At 44.2% G+C, this 26635-nt stretch overlaps 1 protein-coding gene across 1 annotated transcript in view; it reads right to left on the bottom strand.

Moving 5' to 3' along the window:
• Positions 1-1469: 1469 nt before the first annotated feature.
• LOC116976272 (endothelin-2-like) overlaps positions 1470-26635 on the bottom strand; it is a 66226-nt gene continuing 41060 nt past the window's right edge. The window contains exon 3 of the mRNA XM_033026031.1: positions 1470-6784. Coding sequence (XP_032881922.1) covers positions 6628-6784 — 157 coding nt within the window. The 3' untranslated portion in view covers positions 1470-6627. The remainder of the gene's footprint in view (positions 6785-26635) is intronic.

Raw genomic sequence — 26635 nt, forward strand, 5'->3', positions numbered from 1 at the left:
TAAACCCCATATCGGCAGGAAAAACACTGCCGGTTCGTATGGGGCCATAATCACATTTTCGCCAATGAAACTTGGATTAAAGTAATCCTAAGAAGCAAGTTTATATGTAAACTAAACGACTTACCTTATATTTTGTCTCCTATGTGAGATCCGTCCCGTTGTCGGTGTTGACGGCGTTAGAAGCAGATTTTTATTTTACTCCAACGATTAAATTGTCCCGCAATTTTTTTTTAAACTTCCGAGAACGCAAGTCGGATCGATTATTCTGCAGCAGCTTAGCAGCCTGAGAAAGTTCGACTCCGATAGGCAGGAGAAAACTGCATTTTAATCCCCCCCCCCCCCCAAAGGCGCCAAATTCGCGCACACGGCCAGTGGCAGAACTGCTGCGCCGCTGAAGGTAAGTATTGTAACATACCTAGTATATTCACAGAATGGGACCCAGTTTACATCCCTGTGAAGAATAATTGGGTGCTCGGGTGGCCAAACAGGCAGAGGATTTTGGTAGTGAGGAGGGCGGTGATGAAAGTACAAACACTAACAATAAAACTTTGGGGAGAAAAAAATCTTCAGACAGCCTTGGATAGTCTCCTTTAAGTCTCATCGAGATTGACATTACTTCTCCAGTTAAGAGCTACTTCATAGAGTGATACCACACAGAAACAGGCCTTACCATACTCATCTACCCTAACCAAAATAACTATCCACACTAGTGCCATTTGCCTGCATTTGCCCCCTACCCCTCTCCCCCTTTCCTATTCATGGTATGTCGTGGTGCTCACTAACATGGTAAATGATGCTGTATGGAAATGTATCACATGTTACATAGAGTCAGAAAGGTCACGAAAGTAACAATAAAGGTCAGGATGCACATGTGGGTAGGAGATCACAAAAATAGTGGAATAAAAGAGCACGGTTGTATTCTGTGGTGTTGAATGTTTATTATAATTGGATCGAGGCAAAGATCTGACACACATTTCTAGCACTTCCTTGACAGCTCATTTCATATACCCACTAACCTGAGTGTGAAAAATGTACTCCTCAGGTCCCTGTTAAAATATTACCCACTAAACCTATCCCCCTTGTTTTAACTCATCTACCATAGAGAAAAAGACTGTGACTATCTACACTATCAATGCTCCTCATGATTTTATAAACTCCATGAGGCAACCCCTCAACATTGTTTGTTTCTTGACCATCCAGTCTCTCCTTATTCCTCAAGCCCTTCAGTCCCTGTGACATCCTTGTGAGTCTTCTCTGCACCCTCTTCAGCTTAATCACATCCTTCTTGCAGCACAGTGACCTGAATTGCAGATAATCATCCAACCGTAGCCAAACAAACGTTCAGTGTTCATGACTTGCATAGTTCCTTAGGCACAAACATACCCAACCTCATGCATTCACACTCATAAATGCACAGGCTTATATATACATAACCTCAGAGTGAAACAAATAGTCCCAACACAAACTGATTACAGACATAGATATTTTAATAACAATTTCAAGTAGCAATTACAAATATGTCTTAGTAAAACAAGCACAACAGAAAAAAATATGAATTTGTACAAAAATCAGTAAGTTTGCATTATAAACAGGTGTTTCATAATACCACTGAACTTGGGCTGTTGTTTCAAGCAGTGGCAATTAGAGAAGAATACATTTAATTTAAAAATAAAAGATTATTCATTCAAAAAATTCTGGTCATATCATCTCAACATACTTCTCCCTTTATTCATGTTTTGGTATCTGAGAGTCACTGGCAAGTCAACATTTATTTCCCCATCCCTAAACACCCTTGAACTGAATTGCTTGTTAGGCTATTTAAAGTCAATCATACGGTATCAGTGGGTTTGGGGTCACGTGTAGGTAAGTCTGGGAAAGGGCTGTAGATTTTCTCTCCTGAAAATCATGAGAGAAGCAAAAGGAATTATTACAAAAAATCTAGTCGTTTATGTGGTCTTCATTACTAAGATGAGCTGGGTATTTTTCTTTCCAAACTCCACATTAGTATCCAAATTTAAATTCTACTGCTGCCGTGGTGGGATTTCAACTCAGATCACTTGGTTGTTCGTCCAGATCTCTGGATTACTATCCGAGTAACATAACTGCCAATTGAAAACATGAGTTAGGTCAGGCCCAGTCCAATGAGGAGCCAAGAGACAGAAAAGATTCAAGTGGGACGTGTGCCCCGTGCCATCAGCCCTCTGTTCAGTGCCCACCTAAATCCAGGAAGATGAATGTGTTATCTGGGCCGTGCACACCTGGTGGAAAGAAGCAGCAGGTAGACGAGGATGGGCACTATCTGTGCAGGCACCGCACACAGTTAGACACCAGGAGTCAGGCGTTCTCGAAGCACAACACCAACACCTTGACCCGTCACCACTAGATATACTGGAGAAGACAAGGAGAGCTTGGGGTCTGCCAGCAAGGACAGTGGCCCCTGAGCATCTTTCTGTGGGGACAGAGGCAGGTCAGACATCCAGAAACACTTCAAGCACCCATGCAGCAAAGTAGCCATCATGCTGAAATAGGAATAAGATCCAGAAGATGTGACTGCAGAAACAGGAATTGGCACATCTCACATGATTTACCCCACTGTTGGTGGACATACCATGTAACAGGGAATCGAGACAGTGCTGCAGAGGCAGAAATATGAGAACAATTGAAGGATGCACAAGAAGCACAAGAAGAATTTCAAGGGTATATTGATGAATGGAATTTAAAATGGGCATGATGTATACATTGTATATATTATCTTGTGTTATATAAGGTTGCAACAAGATCCAGATCAACTGGGAATGTAGGCAAATGAATGGCAGATAGAATGTAACTCAGATAAATGTGAAGTGATGCATTTTGGGAAGTTAAACCAGGCCAGGACATACACAACTGGGCCCTGGAGATTATTGTTCTACATCGGGAAAACAGGCCCTTCGGCCCAATTCATCCATGCTGTCCGAGACAGGTATAGGTTTGGCCAATATCTCTCTCAAGCTTTTCTGACTATGAACCTGTCTAAATGTCTTACAAAAAGTTGTAATTATACCTGCCACTTCAGGTTATTCCATCTCACAGCTCATTCCATATATCCACCACCGCTGCGTTAAAAAATTGCCCCTTTAATTCCGCTACAAAACTCGCCCCTCTCTGACAAGATCTGACGGGCAAGTTTTTCAGACAGACGATGGTGTCTATATGGAATGAGCTGCCCGAGAATGTTTCAAATCCATAACATGCCTCAAACTGATTTTGAATCCGGATGTACTCCAGGAATGGGGCACAGGTTAGGTGAACGTTAGCTATGGAGGGGAGTGAAGGAATGGTGGAATCACCTCCAGTGAAGTTCTTGCAATTAATGTGCCAATTTTGTTGGTTCACAAAATATGAGGCACACCAGTGCCCGTTGGCAGAATTTTCTTAACACATTTTATTCTCTCCCTAAAACAGTCTGGTAAACAAAAGTGCAGGAACTGGGGTGGGGCGAAAGAGTGACAGAATATTTTTTTGAAAGAGTGTTATAGAATATTTCTTGCAACACCTTTAGGCTTGTTTCATTAGTAGCATTCCTTTCGTATTTGTCAATATGGTATGCCACAGCGTTAATGTGAAAATCCCATCCATTTTAACACTATAACAGCAAGCTCCTGAAGTACTTACACATTTCTTGAACTGAACGACCTCGCAAGTAGGCCGCAGGGAAATTATTAATGATGCGTCACTATCACACCTGGGATAAAATGGCTCATTTCACCTACAAAACCTTAACCCCCACCCATTTTCTCTTACTGCTTCTCAGCAAACTCAACAAGCAGCCCAGTAAGTAAAGCAGTTCACACAAAATGGCTTCCAGTCATGATATAAAAGCACAAGCAGCTTGGAGTGCAGGCAATGTAAAGAAAGGGATTCACTGAGCAGGCAGTTGGCTATGATCGGGAGGGATTAAATAAATCACAGCTTAGCATCTGAAGGAGCTTTGCAATCCTACCTGCGTGCACATAGAGAATTTATTTTCATTTGTGGGAAAAATCAAAACAAGATGGTTGGTGATGTCCATTGGTAAATAGGGAGAGAATGGTGGAATGCAGAACTTCCTAGATTGAAAGTGCTTGGGGTAAATGCTTTTAAGAGGAAAGTCGATGGCTATGTGAGAAAAAACTAGGATATGGAAGTAGGCTGACAGGCAAATGGAAAAGGAGGTGATTCCTCTGGAGTTTAGAACAAAGGAGTGTGAATTTGTGGTCCACCGAGGGAGTTATATATTGAATTACTGATTGTTCGCAGGTTCATAGACACTTTGGGAATCAGGGATAAGAAATTGTGTAGAAAATTGGATGAGATTGCAAGGTCATTCTATTGAATGGAATTTTTAATAATGAATAATAGCGGAGTCAGGGGGATAGGGGCAGAAGTCAGGAAGGGGGTACTGATTGTGGATGATCAGCCATGATCACATTGAATGGCGGTGCTGGCTCAAAGGGCCGAATGGCCTTCTCCTGCACCTATTGTCTATTGTCTATTGATGCTAAATTATATCAGTTTTGTGATTACCCCAGATTTCTCTTCTGAGTAAGTTGTGAAGTTGTGAACCCCCCATCAGTCTGAAGAAGGGTTTCGGCCCGAAACGTTGCCTATTTCCTTCGCTCCATAGATGCTGCTGCACCCGCTGAGTTTCTCCAGCATTTTTGTGTACCCTGTGACCAAAATTGTTGTGTTACAGCTTCACAAAGCTTGTGCCATGGAAGCCCTTCAATTGATTAGTCTGCTAGATTGAGTTTGTCATCTGTAACTGGTGGAACCAGAACAAGTGAGCAGTACCTTAAAATTAGGGACAGGGTATGATGTTGGGCTGATGTCGGCAAGCACTTCTTCACCCAGGGTGGTGGGTGTGGTGGTGATATGGGTAGGGGAATGGGTGCAAGTTTAAATCTGTAAATCCTTTCACCTAAATATCTGGTGAGACACAATGCAATGATGTTAGGCTGGAAAGAATGCAGAAAAGATTTACGAGAATGGTACCAGTATCAAGGGACTGAGTTACAGAGAGAGGTTGGACAGGCTAGGATTTTATTCCTCAGAGCTGAGGCATGACCTGATGAAGGTATATACAATCATGAGGGGAATATATCAGCTGAAGGCACACAGTCTTCTTCCCAGGGTAGGAGAATCAAGAACTAGATTGAATCGGTTTAAGATGAGAGGCGATATATTTAATAAAAAGTTAAGGGGCACCTTGTTCATTCAAAGAGTGGTAGATATATGGATCGAGCTGCCAGAAATAGTTGAGGCAGGTGCAATAACAACATTCAAAATACATTTGGACATGTACGTGAACAGGAAAGGTTTAGAGGGAAAGATGTTAAACGTGGGCAAATGGGACTAATGTAGATAAACATCAGTCAGCATAGACCAGTTTGTGAAGGGTCTGTTTCAATGACTCTCTAACTCTATGGGTTACGGAATTATGAGAGATAGGTAGAATCACAACTCAACACAACCTCGACCTAATAAATGATGGGACAAGATCAGAATGCCTCTTGGATATCCTGTTTGTCATTCCATGCTTGAACAGGCAGTGACTGAGCCATATGCTTTATATGACTAAGTTCAAAGATCAACTAAATGATTTCACCAATGCTGACAGTGGAAGTCAGAGGTACAGTGATCTTGTACTGTATGGGGTAGGCCAATGAAATAGTTGGCCTTTTGTTCCTTGTCCAATAGGGATGTTGGGATTGTTGTTAGGCTGCTCCATCTGGTCTCTGCTAAAGTGCCAAACATGTTGTGCTGTGGGTCTGTCCAAAGGATGAGGCTAGGATAGGGGAAGGAGGATGTGGCGGAGAACAGGTGCCATCACTGGTGCCTGAGACATGGCTGAGATATAGAACATTGGGAGGTGCTGCCTCATTAGACTGAGATAACTGCCCACTCCCTCCCAAGTTATAACCAGGGAAATTCCCCTTGCAACTCTGGCCTGAAGACCTCTGGTGGGGGTTAACATCAGGCTGATTCAAGATTAAATTCAAAGACTGTGGTATTTGAGTGATGTTAAGCTGAGGGCTGCTGATTCCATTAGTAGATTGTTCAAGGATCAACAGAGGCACAAATGCAAAGGGCAAAACATGCAACACGGACACGAGGGATTTGGTTTTCTGCCAAACAACTCACTGTCAGATGGTTAGAACCAGAATCAAATAGAAAATGGAGGGAAAGCATTTTGCAAGGCCTCATTGTAATGGGGCTGACCAGAGTGGGGCAAAGATGGGGTAAATGCACACATCCTTTTAACTCAGAGAAGGGGAATCATGAAGTAGAGGGCATAGATTTAAGTTGAGAGGGGATGCATTTATTAAGAACCTGAGGGTCAGATTTTTCACACAGAGGGTGTTGAGTGTATTGAGCACACAACAAAAGCTTATCACTGTACCTTGGTACACGTGACAATAAGCTAAACTGAATGAGCTGCCAGAGGAAGTAGTTGTGGCAGGTAAAATAAGAACATTTCAAAGTCATTTGGATGATAAATGGATTGTTTGGAGGGATGTGGGTCAAATGCAGACAGGCTAGATTAGATGGACATCTCCATGGCATGGATGAGTTGGAACGAAGTGCCTTTGTCCGTGCTGTGTTAGTCTATGACTGCTCTCGGTGGTAAGCCATACCATAGCCTCTGGTTGTGGATCGACAGTAGCTCTGGCACCCTTTGTCGCTGCGCTTGGTGCATAAACATCGACTTAATTCCCGTTTCCGGCGCATCAGCGGATTCCCCAATCCGTAAGGAACAACTTGGCTGTGAAGAAGAAGATCGTGGTTAGAATATTCAGTGTCCAAGTGAAGATGGTTATTAACAACATCCTCATCCCAGGATGAGAACAAACTATATGTATGATGTTAACTGCAGATTCTGCACAGAATTCAAGCTAAATTTGGGATACTCCTGTGCTGCCAGAGGAGATATCTTAGTTTAGTTTATGTACAGTGACGAAACAGGACCTTCGGCCCACCGAATCCGCGCCAACCAGCGATCCCCACACGCTAACATTATCTGTCACACACTAGGGACAATTTTATTATTATACCAAGCCAATTAGCCTATAAACCTATACATCTTTAGAGAGCTGTAGGAAACCGGAGATCCCGGAGAAAGCACATGCAGGCCACGGGGAGAACTCCATACAAACAGCACACATAGTCATGATCAAACCTGGGTCTCTGGCACTGTAAGGAGTAACTCTATCGCTGTGCCACCCTGTCCTTAGCAATGGCTGCCCTATGGATACATCAGTTCTCACTGGATTGTATTGAAAAGAGTGGTAGGCTAGAGATAAAAGGAGAGTTTGAATAAGCTGGGGCTTTCATCCCTGCAGTGTAAACGTTGAAGGGTGAAATAGTGGTATACAAATCAAGAGGGTCATCGATAAAGTATTTTCCCTAATTAGGGGGAATTTAAATCTAAAGGGCATAGTTTTAAGGTGAGAGGGGAAAATTTATAGGGGAAACCTTTTCACACAGAGCTTGGTGGGCATATGGAACAAGCTGCTCGAGGAAGTGATAGAGGCAGGTATGGAGTATAGAGCTATACACCATGGAAACAAACGCTTTGATACCTTGTCCGTGCCAACCAAGGTGGCATATTGGTCTAGTACCATTTGGTCCACATCCCTCTAAACTCTTCCTATTCATATATCTGTCCAAACGTGTTTTAAAAGCCATATTTATATCTGCATCTGTCCAGGGCCGGCGTTAAGCCGATTTGACCGATTGCTCCCAATTGGGCCCCGCGCCTAATGGGGGCCCCGCACTAATGTTCAGTATTTCGTACGGAAATACGAATTCTCTTTGTTAAATAAAGATTTTTTTTAATTCGCCATCCGGATTTTTTTTAAACGAACATGCATAACAACCGCTGCACGGCCATCATACACAAACGATTTGTTAACTAGTGCTGTTCAAAAGGGAACTGCAGATGCTGGAATATCGAAGGTACACAAAATTGCTGGGGAAACTCAGCGGGTGCAGCAGCATCTATGGAGCGAAGGAAATAGGCGACGTTTCGGGCCGAAACCCTTCTTCAGACTCATTTAATGACGCCGTGTTCCTTTGAATAAAATTCACGCGGCGTCATTAATACTTGTTTAAAACACAATTACATTACTGAGGAATGTAGATCGATGACACGTTGAGAATTTCATTTAACTCACCATCATGAGTGAGGGCCCCGGACCGCGAGAAGGGGCTTCTTCCTGGTGTGCAGGTTAGTCATTCACCTACCGACCCACGTTGTGTCTCTCTGTCTTTTGCTCACTCCCTCCCTCCCTCTTTCTCTCGCGCTCTCTCTCCCGCTCCCCGTCTCGTCTCTCTCTAGCTCTCCTACTCCCTCTCTATCACCCTGTCCCCTCAGGATTCCCGGAATCATTGATGTTTAGCGGTAGACAAAAATGCTGGAGAAACTCAGCTGGTGAGGCATTCGCCTGGCCCGCTGAGTTCCTCCAGCACTCTGTGTTTTTTGTTTGGCTCTGAAGTTGAAGGTGGCTCAGCGGGACGGGCAGCGGCTCTGGGGAGAGGGTTGTGTTTCTGGTCGAGACCCTTCTTCAGACAATCACAAGTTCTCTCACCGACGCGAGTTCAGTTCGGTCTGAAGAAGGGTCTTCCCTCCAGAGTCGCTGCGCTGCCTGTCTGCTGAGTTACTCCAGCTTTATGTCTATCTTCAATTTCAGAGAAATACAATTTCTCACGGGGGGCTTATAACGTCTCTAAACCCCTCTGGGACCCACTGAACACCTCTAAACCCCCTCTAGTCCCCCTATTTCCCTCTATTCCCCTCTAAACAATTGTAAACACACCTGAACCCATCTGAAGCCCTCTAAACATCTCTAAACCGTTTAAACCCCCTAAGGCCGGCCATGCACGCACACACACAGACGCATACACACAAACACACACACTCAGTCACACAGACACAGAGACACAATCGCATACACTCATAAACACACACACACACATTCAATCTTTCAAAGTGCCGCTCATTTTATTAGATGTGTGACACTTTCATATAGTTTTTCAAAATTTTAGTATATCAAGCATTTAATGTTTTTTTTGGTTAAAGACGAGCATACTACACGAAATATAAACATACATAAATTTTTACTTTTCTAGAGTAGGGGCCCCGCCATCAATTTTCTAATTGGGCCCCGCAATTCCTAGCACCGGCCCTGCATCTGTCACTTCCTCTGGCTAACGTTACCAGAAACCGACTACCGAGTGAAAAAGATCAACCTGAGGTTCCTCTTACATTTCTCCCCTCCTTAAGCCTCTGTTCTCTAATATTTGAATCCTCTATCCTTAGAAAAAGAGAGTGAGCATCCACTTTATCCATGCTCCTCTTGATCTTGCACACCTCAATAAAGTCACCCTTCATTTTGTACAACAAAATAAAGGCCACGCCTATCCAGCCACTCCCTATGTTTCATGCCTGCAGGTCCGGGTAACACCCTGATTAATCTCTTCTGCACTCTTTCCAACTTAATGACATCCTTTCTGTAGCTGGTTGGCATGAACTGCATGCAGTATTCCAAGTGTGGTCTCACCAACAACTTCTACAACTGCATCATGATGTGCCAACTTTTGTACTCAATACTCTTCCCAATGAAGGCAAAGAGGCCAAATGCTTTCCTCATCATACTATCCACCTGATTCGCTACTTTTAGGGAACCATATATCTGTACTTCTAGATCTCCCTGTTCTGCAACATTCTCCAGCAAGTCCTGTCCTGGATTGGCATATCAAAGTGTAACACATCACATTTGTCAGAGTTGAATTCCATATGCCATTCTTTGGCCCACTTTCCCAACTTATCTAAATACTGTTGGAGACTTCTCATCATCGGCAGTCATTCGAAATGAGTATGACTGTCCCCTCCTCTCCATAGGGCCACCTATCATTTCGAATGACTGCCGATGATGAGAAGTCTCCAACAGTATTTAGATAAGTTGGGAAAGTGGGCCAAAGAATGGCATATGGAATTCAACTCTGACAAATGTGATGTGTTACACTTTGATATGCCAATCCAGGACAGGACTTGCTGGAGAATGTTGCAGAACAGGGAGATCTAGAAGTACAGATATATGGTTCCCTAAAAGTAGCGAATCAGGTGGATCCTTACGGTGCTGTCGCTTTGTCTCAGCGACATGGCATAGTTCCGTTTCATGACGTGCAACTCCTCCCTGCACGGATTTCCTCCAGGAGCGCTTGGCCAGTGCAATGTGCCCCCAGTTGTTTGATTGTGATGTGGAATTTCTTCAAACTGTTCTTGAGGCCTGGCCAAGCTGGCCATCAACGAGTCACGGTGCCAGGTGTAAGTGGGCTTTGCCCGAGCCAGATGCTTGCCCCTTTACCGGGGTTACGTCTGCGCCCGGGTGGTGTCAGAGAGGGTGGTGTTATTTGTAACATAGTTGTTTGTAATTTAAGTCTGAATAGTTTGCTGATTCTGTAATATGCTGGTGGGTATGTCACCACGGTTTTGTTTTTTAGGTTTTTGTATCATGTTGTTATTTAAATAAATTATTTTTTGATACAAAAAAAAGATTGTTCTTGATGTTGTCCTTAAAGCCTCAATATTCTGATGTACTTGTCTTGGCAACCGTACCTTGATTGTTTGCTCCAAAGAGCCTGGCTGTCTACCGAGTCCTGTAGACTTTTCCCAATGAAGGCAAATCGGCCAAATTCTTTCCTCACCACACTGTCCTCCTGATTCGCCACTTTCAGGGAACCATGTATCTGTACTTCCAGAACCCCCTGTTCTGCAACATTCTCCAGCAAGTCCTGTCCTGGATTGGCATATCAAAGTGCAACACCTCACATTTGTCAGAGTTGAATTCCATTTGCCATTCTTTGGCCCACCTTCCCAACTGATCTAAATCCTGATGTAAATTTCGATACCACTTCCTCACCATCCGCCATACAAACAATTTTACTGCCATCTGCTAATTTACTAGCAATGTTAACTACATTGTCATCCAATGTTTATAATTACAATGTTTAAAAGACACTTGGACATGAATAGGAACTGTTTAAAAGGGATATGGGCCAAATGCAAGCAAATGGGACTAGCCAACTATAAAACCATTTCAGTACATATGAGTTCTATGTGCTGCATGACTCAATGATTCTTTGAAGATTGCGGTTATCTGCTTGTTGACCTGACCAATTTCTCTCCTGCATGCAACATATTTCCTCACCTTCAATATCCTGAAGGCCACCACTGACCAGAAACATAACCGGAGTAATCACATTTAAAAAAATGGCCACTAGGTAACAATAACTATCCTGTGCAGCATGATTTGCCCTCTGACACCATTCCACCTTGCATGCCTTTTGTCAAGGGTCACGAGTCAAAGTCAAGAGTGTTTTATTGTCATATATCCCAGACAGAACAATGAAATTCTTATTTGCAGCAGCACAACAGAATATGTAACCATAGTAGCCTGTGAACAATATAATAAACAAAATAAAAGTTCAGTGTATACACACGGTACACACATACATATATAAAACAAACAATAATAGTGCAAAAAGACAAAACAAATTTGCTCAAGTCTAAGTAGTTCAGAGCTTATTTAGAGATTGTAGTGCTTAATAGTCTGATGGCTATAGGGAAGAAGCTGTTCCTGAACCCGGATGTTACAATTTTCAGGCTCCTGTATCCTCTTCAAGATCTTCATCAATTAATCAGAGCTGGAACTGATAGTACACCTCCATGTAAGGCATGATAACACAATCATTCAATTACTAGATATTTAATATCATGAGGACTGAATCCAGAGACGGGGTGGAAGATTGCAACCTTCACGTGGTCCGCCCTGTTTCGACGAATGCAATCAACCCGGCGTGCACAATCAAATAAGATCAAATAGAACAAGTTGTCCTACAACTTTAGATAGTGCACGCCATACGCAAGAAGAAGTAGAAGAATCCAGAGACACAAGTTCAACTGGGAGCTGGGAAATGCAAATTTATGAAATGAACCAGAAATGAAAAGGTGGTATCAATGATAGTAAAATAAATGAACATATTGCTAGAAGAATTCAGCTGGTCAGGCAGCAACTGTGGAGATAGACACAGAGTTAATGCTTTACATGCTTTCATGAGAACTGAGCTAAGTTAAAAATCTAGACACGTCTCTTGAAGAAAAAGCAAACTGCTGGAGGAACTCGATGGATTGGTAGAGGGACACAGAGAAATGATCTGAAATCCCAGCTGGACACTTGCTCCACATAAGTTAAAAATCAAACCTGTTTTAAGTTGGTAGGGAAGAAGGAGGACCAGAGAGAACAAAGTTGAAAAAGGAGAAATCCTCTTTAGGGCAAGTGAATATGTTGGAGATAACCTGCTTGTGGCGTCACAGTGGTGCAACGGTAGAGTTCCCGCCTTACAACGCCAGAGAACTGGGTTCAATCCTGACTAGCGGTGTTCAATGTAATCATGGCTGATCATCCCTAATCAGTACCCCATTCCCGCCTTCTCCCCATATCCCCTGACTCCGCTATCTTTAAGAGCCCTATCTTGCCTGCGGATGAGGCGCAGGTCTGTGCCATGTCTCCCTCCTCCAATCACCGCGCTCTATCCTCAGTCCCACCCCCCTCCCCCCCCAACTCCTCCCTCCTCCAATCATCGCGCCTTCGATCATCAGTCCCACCCCCACTGCCTCGCGGAGAGCGGAGATTTTAAAATCGGGATCACAAAAACTTGGGGGGGATGTCCCCCACCTTTGAAAACATGGGGGGGACGTGTCCCCTCTGGCCCCCCTGGGTTTTCCGCCCCTGGGCTAAAGGGCCTGTTTCCATGCTGTATCTCTAAACTAAACTAAATAATATCCTGCTTCCTTTAACTTACTGGCTAAAGTCATGCCCACATATACATGCTCTTGACCTCTCTGTCCATTAGCATGGACTCACTCTGTCTCATACCTCAGATGGGTCACAGTTACACATCTTTTTTTCACCAAAGTGAATCATGTACATGGCACCAAGGTCCTCCAAACACCATTACTTTATATGCCTCATTACTCAAACAATATTCCCTGTTTCTATTTTTCTACCAAAATGGACGAAATCAATTTATTTCCTTTGCATATTCCATCTCCTACTAATCTCTTGTCTCTTACTAATCTCTACAGATGCATCATAAAAAAGCATCACAGCTTGGTTTGGCAACTGTTCATGAAAAACCACAAGAAACTGCATAGTCGTTGACGCAGCTCAGTGAATCACACAACCCAGCCTCCCCCCGCCCTCCCTACCCCCACCATAAGGGGCATTCTTTTAGAAAGGAGGTGAGGAGAAACTTCTTTAGTCAGATAGTTAATCTATGGAACATTGCCACAGAGAGCTGTGGTGGCCAAGTCAGTGGATATTTTTAAGGCAGAGATAGACAAATTCTTGATTAGAATGGGTGTCAAGGGTTATGGAGAGAAGGCAGGAAAATGGGATTAGGAGGCAGAGATCAGTCATGATCGAATGGCAGACTAGATGGGCCAAATGGCCTGATTCTACTCCTATAACTTATGAACTTGTGACTGTGACTACATTTCACGCTGACCCATGAGGCAGCCAACATAATCAAGGACCACTTGCACCCCAGTCAATCCCTCCTACCAGGCAGAGGATAGGAGTTGTGAATTATCTGCCACAGAAGGCAGTGAAGGCCAATTCACTGGATGTTTTCAAGAGTTAGATGTAGCTCTTAGGGCTAACGGAATCAAGGGATATGGGGAGAAAGCAGGAACGGGGTACTGATTAGTTATACATTATTTCATAAATTCATAAATTATAGGAGCAGAATTAGGTCATTCGGCCCATCGTCTTACCCTCCATTCAATCATGGCTGATCTATCTTTCCCTCCTAACTCCATTCTCCTGCCTTCTCCCCATAGCCCCTGACAACCGTACTGATAAAGAATTTATCAATCTCCGCCTTAAAAATATCAATTGACGTGCTCCACAAGGCAATACATTCCATAGATTCATCACCCACTGACAAAAGAAATTCCTCCTCATTTCCTTTTGAAAGATACGTCCATTTATTCTCTGGTTCTAGACTCTTCCACTAGTAGAAACATCCTCTCCACCTCCACTCTATCCAAGCCTTTCACTATTCGATAAGTTTCAATGCGGTTCCCCCTCATTCTTCTAAACTCCAGAGAGCGCAGGCACAGTGCCGTCAAACATTCCTCATATGTTAACCCAATTATTCCTGGGATCATTCTCGTAAACCTCCTCTGGACCCTCTCTAATGCCAGCACATCCTTCCTCAGATACGGAGCCGAAAACTGCTCATGATACTCCAAAGGCAGCCTGACCAGTGCTTTCTGTCTCCCTCCTTTCCTAAATATTGATTTTTTACTTTCCAAACTGTGGGAAGAGCTCTCAAAACCATGGAACTCTGAAAGGTGAGACCACTGAACACATTTGTTTCCATGGCTTCCACCGTCCAAATCTTCATTGGTTCAGCAGATTCAGTTTTTGATCCCATTATTATCCCATTACTAACCTTTCCCTAATATTATTATTTAAAGCTTTTCATTCACTTATTGCTCTACACTATTTATTCTATGAAGCTGTAAAATATACGTTTAATTTCTTTGCCATGTCCTTCTTCCCATATAGATTATTTTGTCTCACTGTAGAACCCATATGACTTTAATCATTCTTTCCCTGCTACTCATTTATTGATGTTTTACAGTCTGCTTTACAAGACTAATTTCATGTTCTGCTTCTCCTTTCCTTGTCAATACTTTGATCCTCCTCTGCTGAATTCTGTGTACTATTCCTCAGGCTTCCTGTGTTTTTCTTAGAAATTTATGTTCACAAGTTTATAAATGATCAGAACTACACTGCGATTCAATCATGACTGATCTATCTTTCCCTCTTAACCCCATTCTTCTGCCTCTCCCCATAACCGTTGAGACCCGTGCTAATCAATAATCTATCTATCCCTGCCTTAAACATTCTCATTGACTTGACCTCCACAGAGAAACTAGTCCGGGTAACATTCTTGAGAATCTTTTCTGAACGCTTTCCAACTTAATCACGATCACAATAATACTTTATCACAATCACAATAATACTTTATTAGCCAAGTATATTTAGCAACATACGATGAATTTCATTTGCCAAGTCAGTCATACAAATAAAAGCAACGGAACACAGAAAACACATTTTATTATAAACATCCATCACAGCGACTCCTCCACATTCCTCACTGTGACGGAAGGCGAAAAAAAGTTCAATCTCTTCCCTTTGCTCTTCTGCAGTCGGGGTCCTCGAGCTCTCCAATGACAGGATGATCTTGACTCCCGGAGCCGGCTGCGGGCCCTCCTCGTCAAGGTGATCAGCTCCTGCATCAGGGGGATGTCAGCTCCTCCGCGCCGGGCGATCGAACCCTGCCTTGGGGCCGGTCGAACCTTCCACGACATTGGAGCTCCCGACATCCACGGTCTCTCCCGAGACTGCGAGCATTCCACGGTTAGAGCGATCCCAGGTAAGGGATCGACTCCGATGTAAGTCCACACCCTGTGGTGGTGCCCAAGGCCTCCAGCTCCATCGATGGTAGGCCGCAGAGCGACCGGACTATGCGATCCGAAAATTAATCTCATCTCTGGCAAGGTAAGAAATTGAAAAAAAAGTTTCCCCCGACCCCTCCCCCTCCTCCTCTCCCCACACAAAACAAACCGGAGAACATTTACACTAACTTTTAACACAAACATTTGAAAAAATATGAAAAAACAATAGTGCGATGCCCTTAATGACAGAACTGCACACAGTATTCCAAGTGTGGTCTCCCCACCAACTTGTACAGCTGTATCATGATGTCCTGATGTTTGTACACAATACTTTTCCCAATGATGGCAAGTGGGCTAACTCCCTTCTTCGTTATCTGAATTGCCACTTTATAGGGAACCACAGGCATGTACTCGCAGATCTCTCTGTTCTGCAACGCTCTCTAGAGCTCTACCTTTTACTATGTGAGTAAGTACTATAAAAGCTCGTAGAGTAAGCATTGATGTGGCTTGTGTATTAGCTGGAGAGTCTGAAACAGAGTGGGCATTGATGGGGCTTTTTCTAATTGGCAAAAAGTCACAGAGATATGTATTCAATGTTTTGCAACGTTTTATATAAATAACTTGGAGGACTGATGATATGGTTGCGAAATTTTCTATAGATCGTACAGGAAGTTTTGAACTTTTCTGCAGTGGCCCAGCAGTAGAATTGCTTCCTTACAACTCCAGAGACCCAGGTTCGATTCAAACTACGGGTGTTGTCTGTACGAAGTTTGCATGCTCTCCCTGTGACTGCGTGGGTTTTTTCCAGGTGCCCCGGTTTCTTCCCACATTCCAAAGACATGTTGGTTTTAGGTTAATTGACCTGTTAATTTTCTAGTGTATGGATGATCGTTGGTTGGCACAGACTTGGTGGGACAAAGGGCCTGTTTCCATGATGTATCTCTAAAGCAGGGGTCGGCAACCTATGGCCTCTGGGTCAAATGTGGCCCATAACCCAAAATCATCCTGCCCGCAGGCAGATTTTGTTTCCTGTATTCATCCGGTCCGCCGAGTGCCTGCCCCGAGTGCGGCCGAGTGCCCCCCCACGAGCGCATCCTGCGCAAAGCCGCGCACCTTCTGTGAACACGTTTAAGAAAAAACTGCAAATGCTGGAAAAATCGAAGGTAGACAAAAATGCTGGAGAAACTCACCGGGTGAGATGCGCAAGGATTGCATGAGACTGCCTCACCCGCTGAGTTTCTCCAGCATTTCTGTCTACCTTCTGTGAACACGTGATTTAATGCCTGCCATCCGGGGCGGGATGGGGGCGGGATCCATTTGTACACGTGATAGATGTGGCCCGCCATCCGCTCACAGACATGTGTCCCGGCCCCTATGCAGAACAAGGTTGCAGACCCCTGCTTAAAGTAAACTAAACTGAACCAAAAAAAGGAAATATGGCGGCTACTGATAGATATAGATAAATTAAATGGGTAGATAAAGAAAGGAGTATAAATGTGCAAAAATATGCAAGTATCAGGTACACTACCATTGGAAAAATATTGTGGCCATTCACCTTATCTATGCCCCTCATGATTATATAAACTTTGTAAAAACCTTCACATCGTCTTGCTTTAAAAATTAGCTGTAATGTGAATTTGGACAATCTTTGATTTCTTTTTTTGGAACTTTTGGAACATTGATAGGGTAGGCAACATTGATAGGGTAGGCAGACTAAACCTATTCCCCAGGAAGGAAATGTCTAAAAGGTATAGGTTTAAAGATAGAGGGGGGAAGTTTAAAGGTGACGTGGGGACAGGATTTTTCCTCAGAGACTGGTTGTTCCTGGAATGTGCTGCCAGAGATGGTGATGGAGGTAGATATAATAGTGGTGTTTAAGTAAGTTTTAGATAGGCACATGGATATGCAGAGAATGGAGGGATATGGATCATGTGCAGACAGAAGCGATTAGTTTAACATGGCCGGCATGGACATTGTGGGTTAAAAAGCCTGTTCCTGCATTATGTACTATCTCCTTCCATGCCGTAACAGTCTAGTCATTCAGTGATTATGAAATCTGAGGACTGATCACAAATCCATTGCACCTTCCAAATGCACTCCAGCAATCGCTTAATGTCATAGATTAGTCCACTCGATACCAGTTGCAGTTTTTGTTTTAGACGCACCACTTTAATTTAGTTTAGTTTAGAGGTACAGCAAGGAAACAGGCCCTTCGATCCACTGAGTCCAAATGTTTGTAGTTTAATTGGCTTCGGTAAAAAGTATAAATTGTCCCTACTGTGTGTAGGATAGTGCTAGTGATCCCCGTACACTAGCACTATCCCACACACACTAGGGACAATTTACAGTTTGTGCTGAAACCAAAGTTGTGGATGGTGCCGGTACTTGCAGACAAGGCAGTGACCGGAAGAGCTGCGGACAGCCTAAGATCAGCCTGGAAACAGCGATTTATTTGCCCCAGATCAGTACAGTCAACCCTTTGTCTTGGGGGTCTACAAAATGTTCCATCTTGAGGGATATTTTTTACAAGCATCAAGCATATTTACGAGCCTTGCAAAACAGGGTGGCTGGTGTATCTTGGTACGTGTGATGTTATTTTGATGGATTGGCCTGATTACGCGCTCTGATTTGGTGCCCAGCGCAAATCCATTTCAAACGCTCACTGTTAGCGCCAGGAAATGAAAAACAAATGTAACCACAGCACGCAGCATTGATCAGCACTGCTTAAAGGAGCAGTGTCTGCAATGCACAGTGGTTTCCCAGAGGCCCACTTATCTTGACGGCGAAGACCACACACTTCTTGATAATGAGAATGGGGAAAAGCAGACATTCTTGTCCTCAAACATACACCTGTTCCCCACATGTTTGTTTTAATGTTAATACGAAGGATTACTTTCCCCTAAAATTCTCCTATTACAATGGTGGGAATCTGTCTTTCATTTTCTTTTTAATAATGTTAAAGTGGGTAGATTTAAGTCCCTTTCAGCATGTCTTAAAACGCTTTATGGTTAATGATTTTTTTTTTATGAGTTCAGTCACCATTGTCATATGGGAAACAAAGTAATCAATGGGCGCATAGCAAGCTCCTGTAAACACCAGAAAGGGAATGTGTATCTCGGTCTTGGATGAGGAGAAAATAGTGCTCAAGTTTCCAGATATGACTCCCCAGGCTCTCCAAAGCAGCACCATGGGATCTATAACATCACAGAGAGGGCCCCAGTTTAATTTTTTAGTTTAGTTTAGAGACCCAGCGTGGAAACAGGCCCTTTGGCCAACCGAGTCCGCATCGACCAGCGATCCCCGCACATTAACATTATCCAACACACACTAAGGACAATTTACACTTACACCAAGCCAGTTAACCTACACACCTGTGTTCAAAAAGGAACTGCAGATGCTGGAAGATCGAAGGTACACAAAATTGCTGGGGAAACTCAGCGGGTGCAGCAGCATCTATGGAGCGAAGGAAATAGGTGACGTTTCGGGCCGAAACCCTTCTTCAGACTGATGGAGTCTGAAGAAGGGTTTCGGCCCGAAACGTCGCCTATTTCCTTCGCTCCATAGATGCTGCTGCACCCGCTGAGTTTCCCCAGCAATTTTGTAAACCTACACACCTGTATGTCTTTGGAGTGTGGGAGGAAACCGAAGACCTCGGAGAAAACCCATGAGGTAATGGGGAGAATGTACAAACTCCATACAGACAGAAGCCATGGTCGGGATCAAACCCGGGTCTCTGGCATGGTAAGGCACTTCTGCCCCAAAATCTACAAGGACATGGTAGATATCCAATGACTCTTAGCAACCTCTATGGCTGCTCCATGGAAAGCATCCCACAGCTTGGTTTGGCAATAGCTCTTCCCAAGATTGAAAGAAATTGCAGAGTTGTCGATATAACCCAGTCAATCAAGTAAGCCAGCCTCCCTCCCATAGAGTCAATAGACACTTCACACAGTCTCAGGAAAGCTGCCAACATAATCAAGGACTATTTTCAATCCATCATTCCCTCCTCTCCCTCCTCCCATCAGGTAGAAGTAAGTAAGTAAGTAAGTAAGTAAGTTTATTGGCCAAGTATTCACATACAAGGAATTTGCCTTGGTGCTCCACCCACAAGTAACAACATGACATACAGTGACAGTTACGAATGATTCAGAAAACACTTCACATTAATAATAATACGACATTAAAGATAAAACACCATTGATCAAGCATGCGAACCAACAAAATACTAGATCAAAGGGAGGCTACAGATTTTTGGCTGTTGAGCAGAGCAACTACTCGTGGATAAAAACTGTTTCTATGTCTGGCTGTGGCAGCTTTGACAATCCGGAGTCGCCTTCCAGAGGGAAGTGATTCAAAGTGTTTGTGGCCAGGGTGAGAGGGGTCAGAGATGATCTTGCCCGCTAGCTTCCTGGCCCTTGCAGTGTACAGTTCATCAATTGAGGGAAGGTTGCAGCCAATAATCTTCTCTGCTGATCGGACGATTTGCTGCAGCCTCCAGGTGTCGTGCTTGGTGGCTGAGCCAAACCAGACCATGATGGAGAAGGTGAGAACAGACTCTACGATGGCCGTGTAGAATTGGACCATCATGGCCTGTGGCAGATTGTGCTTCCTCAGCTGCCTCAGGAAGTACATCCTCTGTTGTGCCTTTTTGAATGTGGAGTCGATGGTAGCCCCCCACTTAAGGTCCTTGGAGATGATGGTTCACAGAAACTTAAAAGACTCCACAGATGTGACTGTGGTGTTGTTGATGGTGAGTGGGGTGAGGGGAGGGGGAGCTCTCCTAAAGTCTACGATCAATTCCACTATCTTAAGAGCATTGAGCTCCAGGTTGTTGCTACGGCACCAGGACACCAGCTGTGGCACTTCCTGTCTGTAGGCAGATTCCTCCCCATCCTGGATCAGTCCAATCAGGGTTGTGTTATCCGCAAACTTGAGAAGCTTGACAGAGGTGTCTGAGGAGGTGCAGTCGTTGGTGTAGAGAGAGTAGATGAGAGGAGAGAGTACGCAGCTTTGCGGTGCTCCTATGCTGAGCGTTTGCGGGTCCGAGATGTGCTTTCCCAGCCTCACATGCTGCTTCCTGTCTGTCAGGAAGTTGATGATCCACTGACGGAGGGGTTCAGGCACAGTCAACTCGGAAAGTTTGGAGTGTAGTAGCTCTGGCACAATGGTGTTGAATGCAGAGCTAAAATCAACAGAGCTAAAGCAACAAAAGCTTGAAAGCACGTGCCACCAGATTCAGGAACTGTTTCTTCTCCACTGTTATCAGACTAATGAATGGTTTGGGTTGCATTTCCGATCTCTTAACCCACCTCATTGTGGACCTTGCACTTTTTTATATCCGCACTTTCTCTGTAATGTTATAACATTGTAACACTATAGTCTGCACTCCTGGATCGTTCTCTTTGCATTACCTGTTGTACGTATGTATAGCTCGATTGTACTCGTGTATAGTATGATTTGACTGTATAGCATGCAAAACATAGTTTTTGCTGTATCTCAGTACTCCTGAAAATAATAAATTAATACCAGTATGTTTAAGAAGGAACTGCAGATGCTGGAAAATCGAAGGTTTTCATTAATCAAAAATGCTGGAGAATCTCAGCGGGTGAGGCAGCATCTATGGAGCAAAGGAAATAGGCAACGTTTCGGGTTTGAAGAAGGGTTTCGACCTGAAACGTTGTCTATTTCCTTTGCTCCAATTAATACCAGTACATTGTTTCAAACTGCTCAATAAATTAATTTTTTCCAACAATTTCAATCATTCTTAACTTTATCTTCTCCCTTTGGGCAGAAGCTACAAAAGCTTGAAAGCATGTTCCATCAGATTCAAGAACACCTTCTTCCCCATTGTTTTCAGATACTTGACTGCATCTTCTTGTGACCCTTATGCTTCCTTATCCTTATATACTTTTCTATATCTGTAACACTATATTCTGCACTGTTTTGTTTTCTCCTTTACACTATCTGTACTACTCATGTATGGTGTGATTCATCTTAATGGCACGCATTTCAATGTTTTTCACAGTATCTCTGTACATGTGACAATAATAAACTAATACGCAGTCAGAAGGAGAACATGCAAACTCCACACAGACAACACCAGAGATCAGGATGGAAGTGGGCTTACCGGAGCAGTGAGGCAGCGGCTTCGACATATTTTCCATTTCCAGTAACCATGGTTTCCCTTCCATCAATAAAAGCACCATTAAACCATTGATTATACCTGACATGGTTCTGAACTGCATCTCGTCCACTTCCCTCTCTTCTCCCACTCAAAATGAAAATGTTCCCTTTCCCCCCATCTTTCACCCCATCAACCTCTAGTTAATTCTCCATAATTTATGCCACCCTTGAGAAAAGACCATGGTGCAAGGACGGCACGGTGATGCAGTGGTAGAGTTGCTGCCTTACAGCGCTTGTAGCACCAAAAACCCAGATTTGCTCCCGACTATGGGTGCTGTCTGTACGGAGTTTGAACATTCTCCCCGTGACCATGTGGATTTTCTCTGAGATCTTCAGTTTTCTCCCACACTCTAAAGACCTACAGGTTTGTAGGTTAATTGGCTTGGTATGTATAAATGTTCCCTAGTTTGTGTAGGACACTGTTATTGTGTGGGGATCGCTGGTCAGTGCGGACTCGGTGGGCCAAAGGGTCTGTTTCCATGCTGTATCTCTAAACTAAATTAAACTAAAAATGGCATACTTTCCCTTATCTTCACCTTTTCATCGTTAAAGGAGACAAATCCCTAGTTTTCTCTTCCACAAATAATACCTACTCCTCTACACTCAGCAATCTCCCACATATTTGCAGGAGCTGTGATGCTTGCTCCTTTGCCTCATGGAACACCCTGAGACCCAAACGTTCAATTGGATAAAGCAGCACCAATGCTTTACCCATTGCAATTTCATGTACCAGTTTTATGTGCTGCCCTGGGTACTCTCAAATAGTGCAGGTTGCAAAATACCCCATTCATCCCTCGAGGAGAACGCCAAGCCTCCAGTTACCTGTTATTTTATTTATCCATGTGTAGGAAAGAACTGCAGATGTTGGTTTAGATTGAAGATAGACACAAAATTCTGGAGTAACTCAGCGGGACACACAGGATCTCTGAAGATCTCTGAATGGGAATGGGTGGTTTTGGGTCGAGGCCCTTCTTCAGACTGGGTTTTATTTTATTTTATTTATCCACCTTTCTGCTGAGCCCTCTGTCTTACGGGAATAAGCTCGAGGAACTGTATCACATCTTTTAACTTGTCAAAAAATGTATTAACAACTCCACAATTTCAGATAACTAGCCTTTTCAGTTTGATCAGATGGTCAGTTCTTTAGAAAGGTCGTCAGACTGCAATATTACGGATGCTTTCTTTTCTGCACAGATTGCATCACCCACTGAATATTTCCAGGAATTTATGATTTAATTTCTCAAATACACCCTGGGCATGCTTCAGGTGTTGGCTCGTCCCAATTCCATAACGTATCCAATTTCCTTTCAAGAACTGTGTTGACTGTGAAGATATGAGACTCGGCTTAGCAGGAAAATCAGAGCAATTCCGAAAGATATGGTCTCCTTTCATTGATTTATTACAAGTATAGTATGGTGCAACTCAACTCTGGAAATTAACCCTTTCTGAACTGGGTGATGGGTGTGGTGAGATATGAAGTAGGCATATCCCTTTTCTGTTTCTTCTCTCTCTTTTTTCGCTTTTTTTTTCCTTCTTCCTACCTTCTTTTTTAAAAATAATTCTATGGGTTTTTCTCCTTATCTTTCTACAGGCGATCACTTGTTAACCCCAGGAGTGGTATTCCAGGGGTTTACACATCACCATTTCCTTCACTCTTTCCTTTCCTCGCTTTCTCTTTCTTGTGTTACCTTTCTCTTGCTAAATTTAAAATAGAAGTTGCACACGAAATGTATTACGTCTTATGTCACGGTTTATACTACTGTACACTGCTTTTAATAAAAATACAAAAAAAAACTGTGTTGACTCATTCTGGTAGCACTATATAAAAATATGTTGAACCATTCTCTGCATAACATCAAGAATTCCAACTTTCATCCGGCACTCCAATACACCTGGACCATTTCCGACACTTCCCTACCATTCCTTGACCTCACCATCTCCATCGCAGGGGACAGACTTCTGACCGACATACACTACAAACCCACTGACTCACATGGCTATTTGGACTACACGTCTTCCCACCCTGCCCCCTGTAAAGACTCCATCCCCTACTCCCAATTCCTCTGCCTACGCCGCATCTGTTCCCAGGATGAGACGTTCCACACCAGGGCATCGGAAATGTCCTCGCTCTTCAGGAACGGGGATTCCCCTCCTCCACCATAGATGAGGCTCGCACCAGGGTCTCTTCCATACCCCGCATCACTGCTCTCTCTCCCCATCCCCGCACTCGCAACAAGGGCAGAGTCCCCCTTGTCCTCACCTTTCACCCCACCAGACGGCAAATACATCAAATAATCCTCCGCCATTTCCGCCACCTCCAACGTGACCCCACCACTCGCCACATCTTCCCATCTCCCCCCATGTCTGCCTTCCGCAAAGACCGCTCCCTCCACAACTCCCTTGTCAATTCTTCCCTTCCCTCCCGTACCACCCCCTCCCCGGGCACTTTCCGTTGCAACCGCAAGAAATGCAACACCTGTCCCTTCACCTCCCCCCTCGACTCCATTCAAGGACCCAAGCAGTCGTTCCAGGTGCGACAAAGGTTCACCTGTATCTCCTCCAACCTCATCTACTGCATCCGCTGCTCTAGATGTCAGCTGATTTACATCGGTGAGACTAAGCGGATGTTGGGCGATCGTTTCGCCGAACACCTCCGCTCAGTCCGCTATAACCTACCTGAACTCCCGGTGGCTCAGCACTTCAACTCCCCCTCCCATTCCCAATCCAACCTCTCTGTCCTGGGTCTCCTCCATTGCCAGAGTGAGCAACACCAGAAATTGGAGGAACAGCACCTCATATTCCGCCTGGGTAGTTTGCGTCCGGATGGCATGAACATTGAATTCTCCCAATTTTGCTAGCCCTTGCTGTCTCCTCCCCTTCCTTAACCCTCGAGCTGTCTCCTCCCATCCCCCCGCCCTTGGGCTCCTCCTCCTCCCTTTTTCCTTCCTTTCCCCCCCCACCCCCCATCAGTCTGAAGAAGGGTTTCGGCTCGAAACGTCACCTATTTCCTTCGCTCCATAGATGCTGCTGCACCCGCTGAGTTTCTCCAGCATTTTTGTGTACCCAAGAATTCCTGTTGTTCTTTTGACAATCTTGTAATAATACCTCTTAGTTACTGACTCACAATTCCAAAGAACATGTATTCCCCATAATATTTAAAATGCATCCATAATCCTGACATAATCCCAAGTGAAGCTCTACTAATTGTTTTTAAAGCAAAGATTTTAATGGCTTAAAAATTATTGGGGCTAAGAACTTTGCGCACTGGAGATGAATGGGTGAACTAATTGAAATCTTAAGTAGATTACATTTGTATGAAGCCAGTGAGGGAAGTGCCTTGTGAGGGAAGTGCCTTGTGAGGGAAGTGCGAGTCTTTGGCTCAAGAGTCTTCGACCAGGAGGCTGAGGGGAGGAGGCTACGCAAAATGCTGGAGAGGGAGAGACGAAAGAAGGAGATGTCAAACAAGCTGATTCAATGTGATGCTTGCAGTATGTGGGAGGTCAAGGACCTCTGGCTGCTACAAATGTGAGAAGTGCATCCAGGTGCAGCTCCTGAAGGACCGTGTTGGGGAACTGGAGAAGCACGTGGATGACCTCAGGTTCATCCGAGAAACTGAGTAGTTCCTAGACAAGTCCTACAGTAAGATTATTACACCTAAGGTACTGGAAGAGAGAAGGTGGGTGATGGTGAGAAAGGGAGGGAAACATGGAATGCAAAGGTCCCCGGGGGTTGTACCTCTTGTGACAGGTTCACCCACTTAGAAACTGTCGGGACAGAAGACGTTATCACACTGAGCGGCGGACTGGCTTGCGAAGCAAAAAGGGCTGTTGTGCCAAAACCAAAGAGGCCAACGTCAGGCAACGCCATTGTAGTAGGAGACTCTATTGTGAGAGGTACGGACAGGGATTTCTGCAGGAACAGACGGGATTCGAGGATGGTGTGCTGCCTTCCTTGTGCCAGGATCCAGGATGTCACGGACAGAGTGCAGAAAATCCTCAATGGTGAAAGTGAACAGCCGGAAGTGGTAGTGCATGTCGGCACAAATGATGTCGGAAAGAAGGGGATGAATATTATGCAGCGTGAGAGCTCGCAAAAAATTCTGAAAAGCAGGACCTCCAGGGTTGTTATCTCCTGTTTGCTTCCAGTTCCTCGTGCTGGCGAGAGCAGGAACAGGGAGATACGGGACCTGACTGTGTGGCTGAGGAACTGGTGCAGGGGGCAGTTCTTAAATCACTGGGATCTGTTTTGAAGTAAGGGGGAACTGTACAAAAGGGACGGATTGCATCTTAACAGGTGGGGGACCAGCATTCTGGCAGGCAGGTTTGCCACTGCGACACAGGTGGTTTTAAAATGAATAAGGGGGGTGGGGTGTCAAATGGAATAGTCGAGGATGGAGTTAAAGGGAAAGAGAGTAAAGGGATGGTTAATGACCCCAGAATTAACGGGAAAGAAAGCTCTATAAATAGTGGACGCATTGGTGGTCATTTTCCAATGTTCAATAGATTCAGGATAAGTTCCTGTGGATTGGAGGATAGCTAATGTTATCCCACTTTTCAAGAAAGAAGCGAGAGAGAAAACGGGGAATTACAGACCAGTTAGCCTGACTTTGGTGGTGGGAAAGATGCTGGAGTCAATTATTAAAGAGGTAATGGAGCAGTTGGATAGCAGTAAAAGGATTAGTCCAAGTCAACATGGATTTATGAGAGGGAAATCATGCTTGACTAATCTTCTGGAATTTTTTGAGGATGTGACATGTAAAATGGATGAAGGGGTGCCAGTGGATGTAGTGTATCTAGACTTTCAGAAATCCTTTGATAAGGTCCCGCACGGGAGACTGGTGACTAAAATTAGAGCACATGGTATTGGGGGTAGGGTGTTGACATGGATAGAAAAATTGGT

The sequence above is a fragment of the Amblyraja radiata genome, chromosome 8 (assembly GCF_010909765.2).
Source record: "Amblyraja radiata isolate CabotCenter1 chromosome 8, sAmbRad1.1.pri, whole genome shotgun sequence".
NCBI lineage: Eukaryota > Metazoa > Chordata > Chondrichthyes > Rajiformes > Rajidae > Amblyraja > Amblyraja radiata.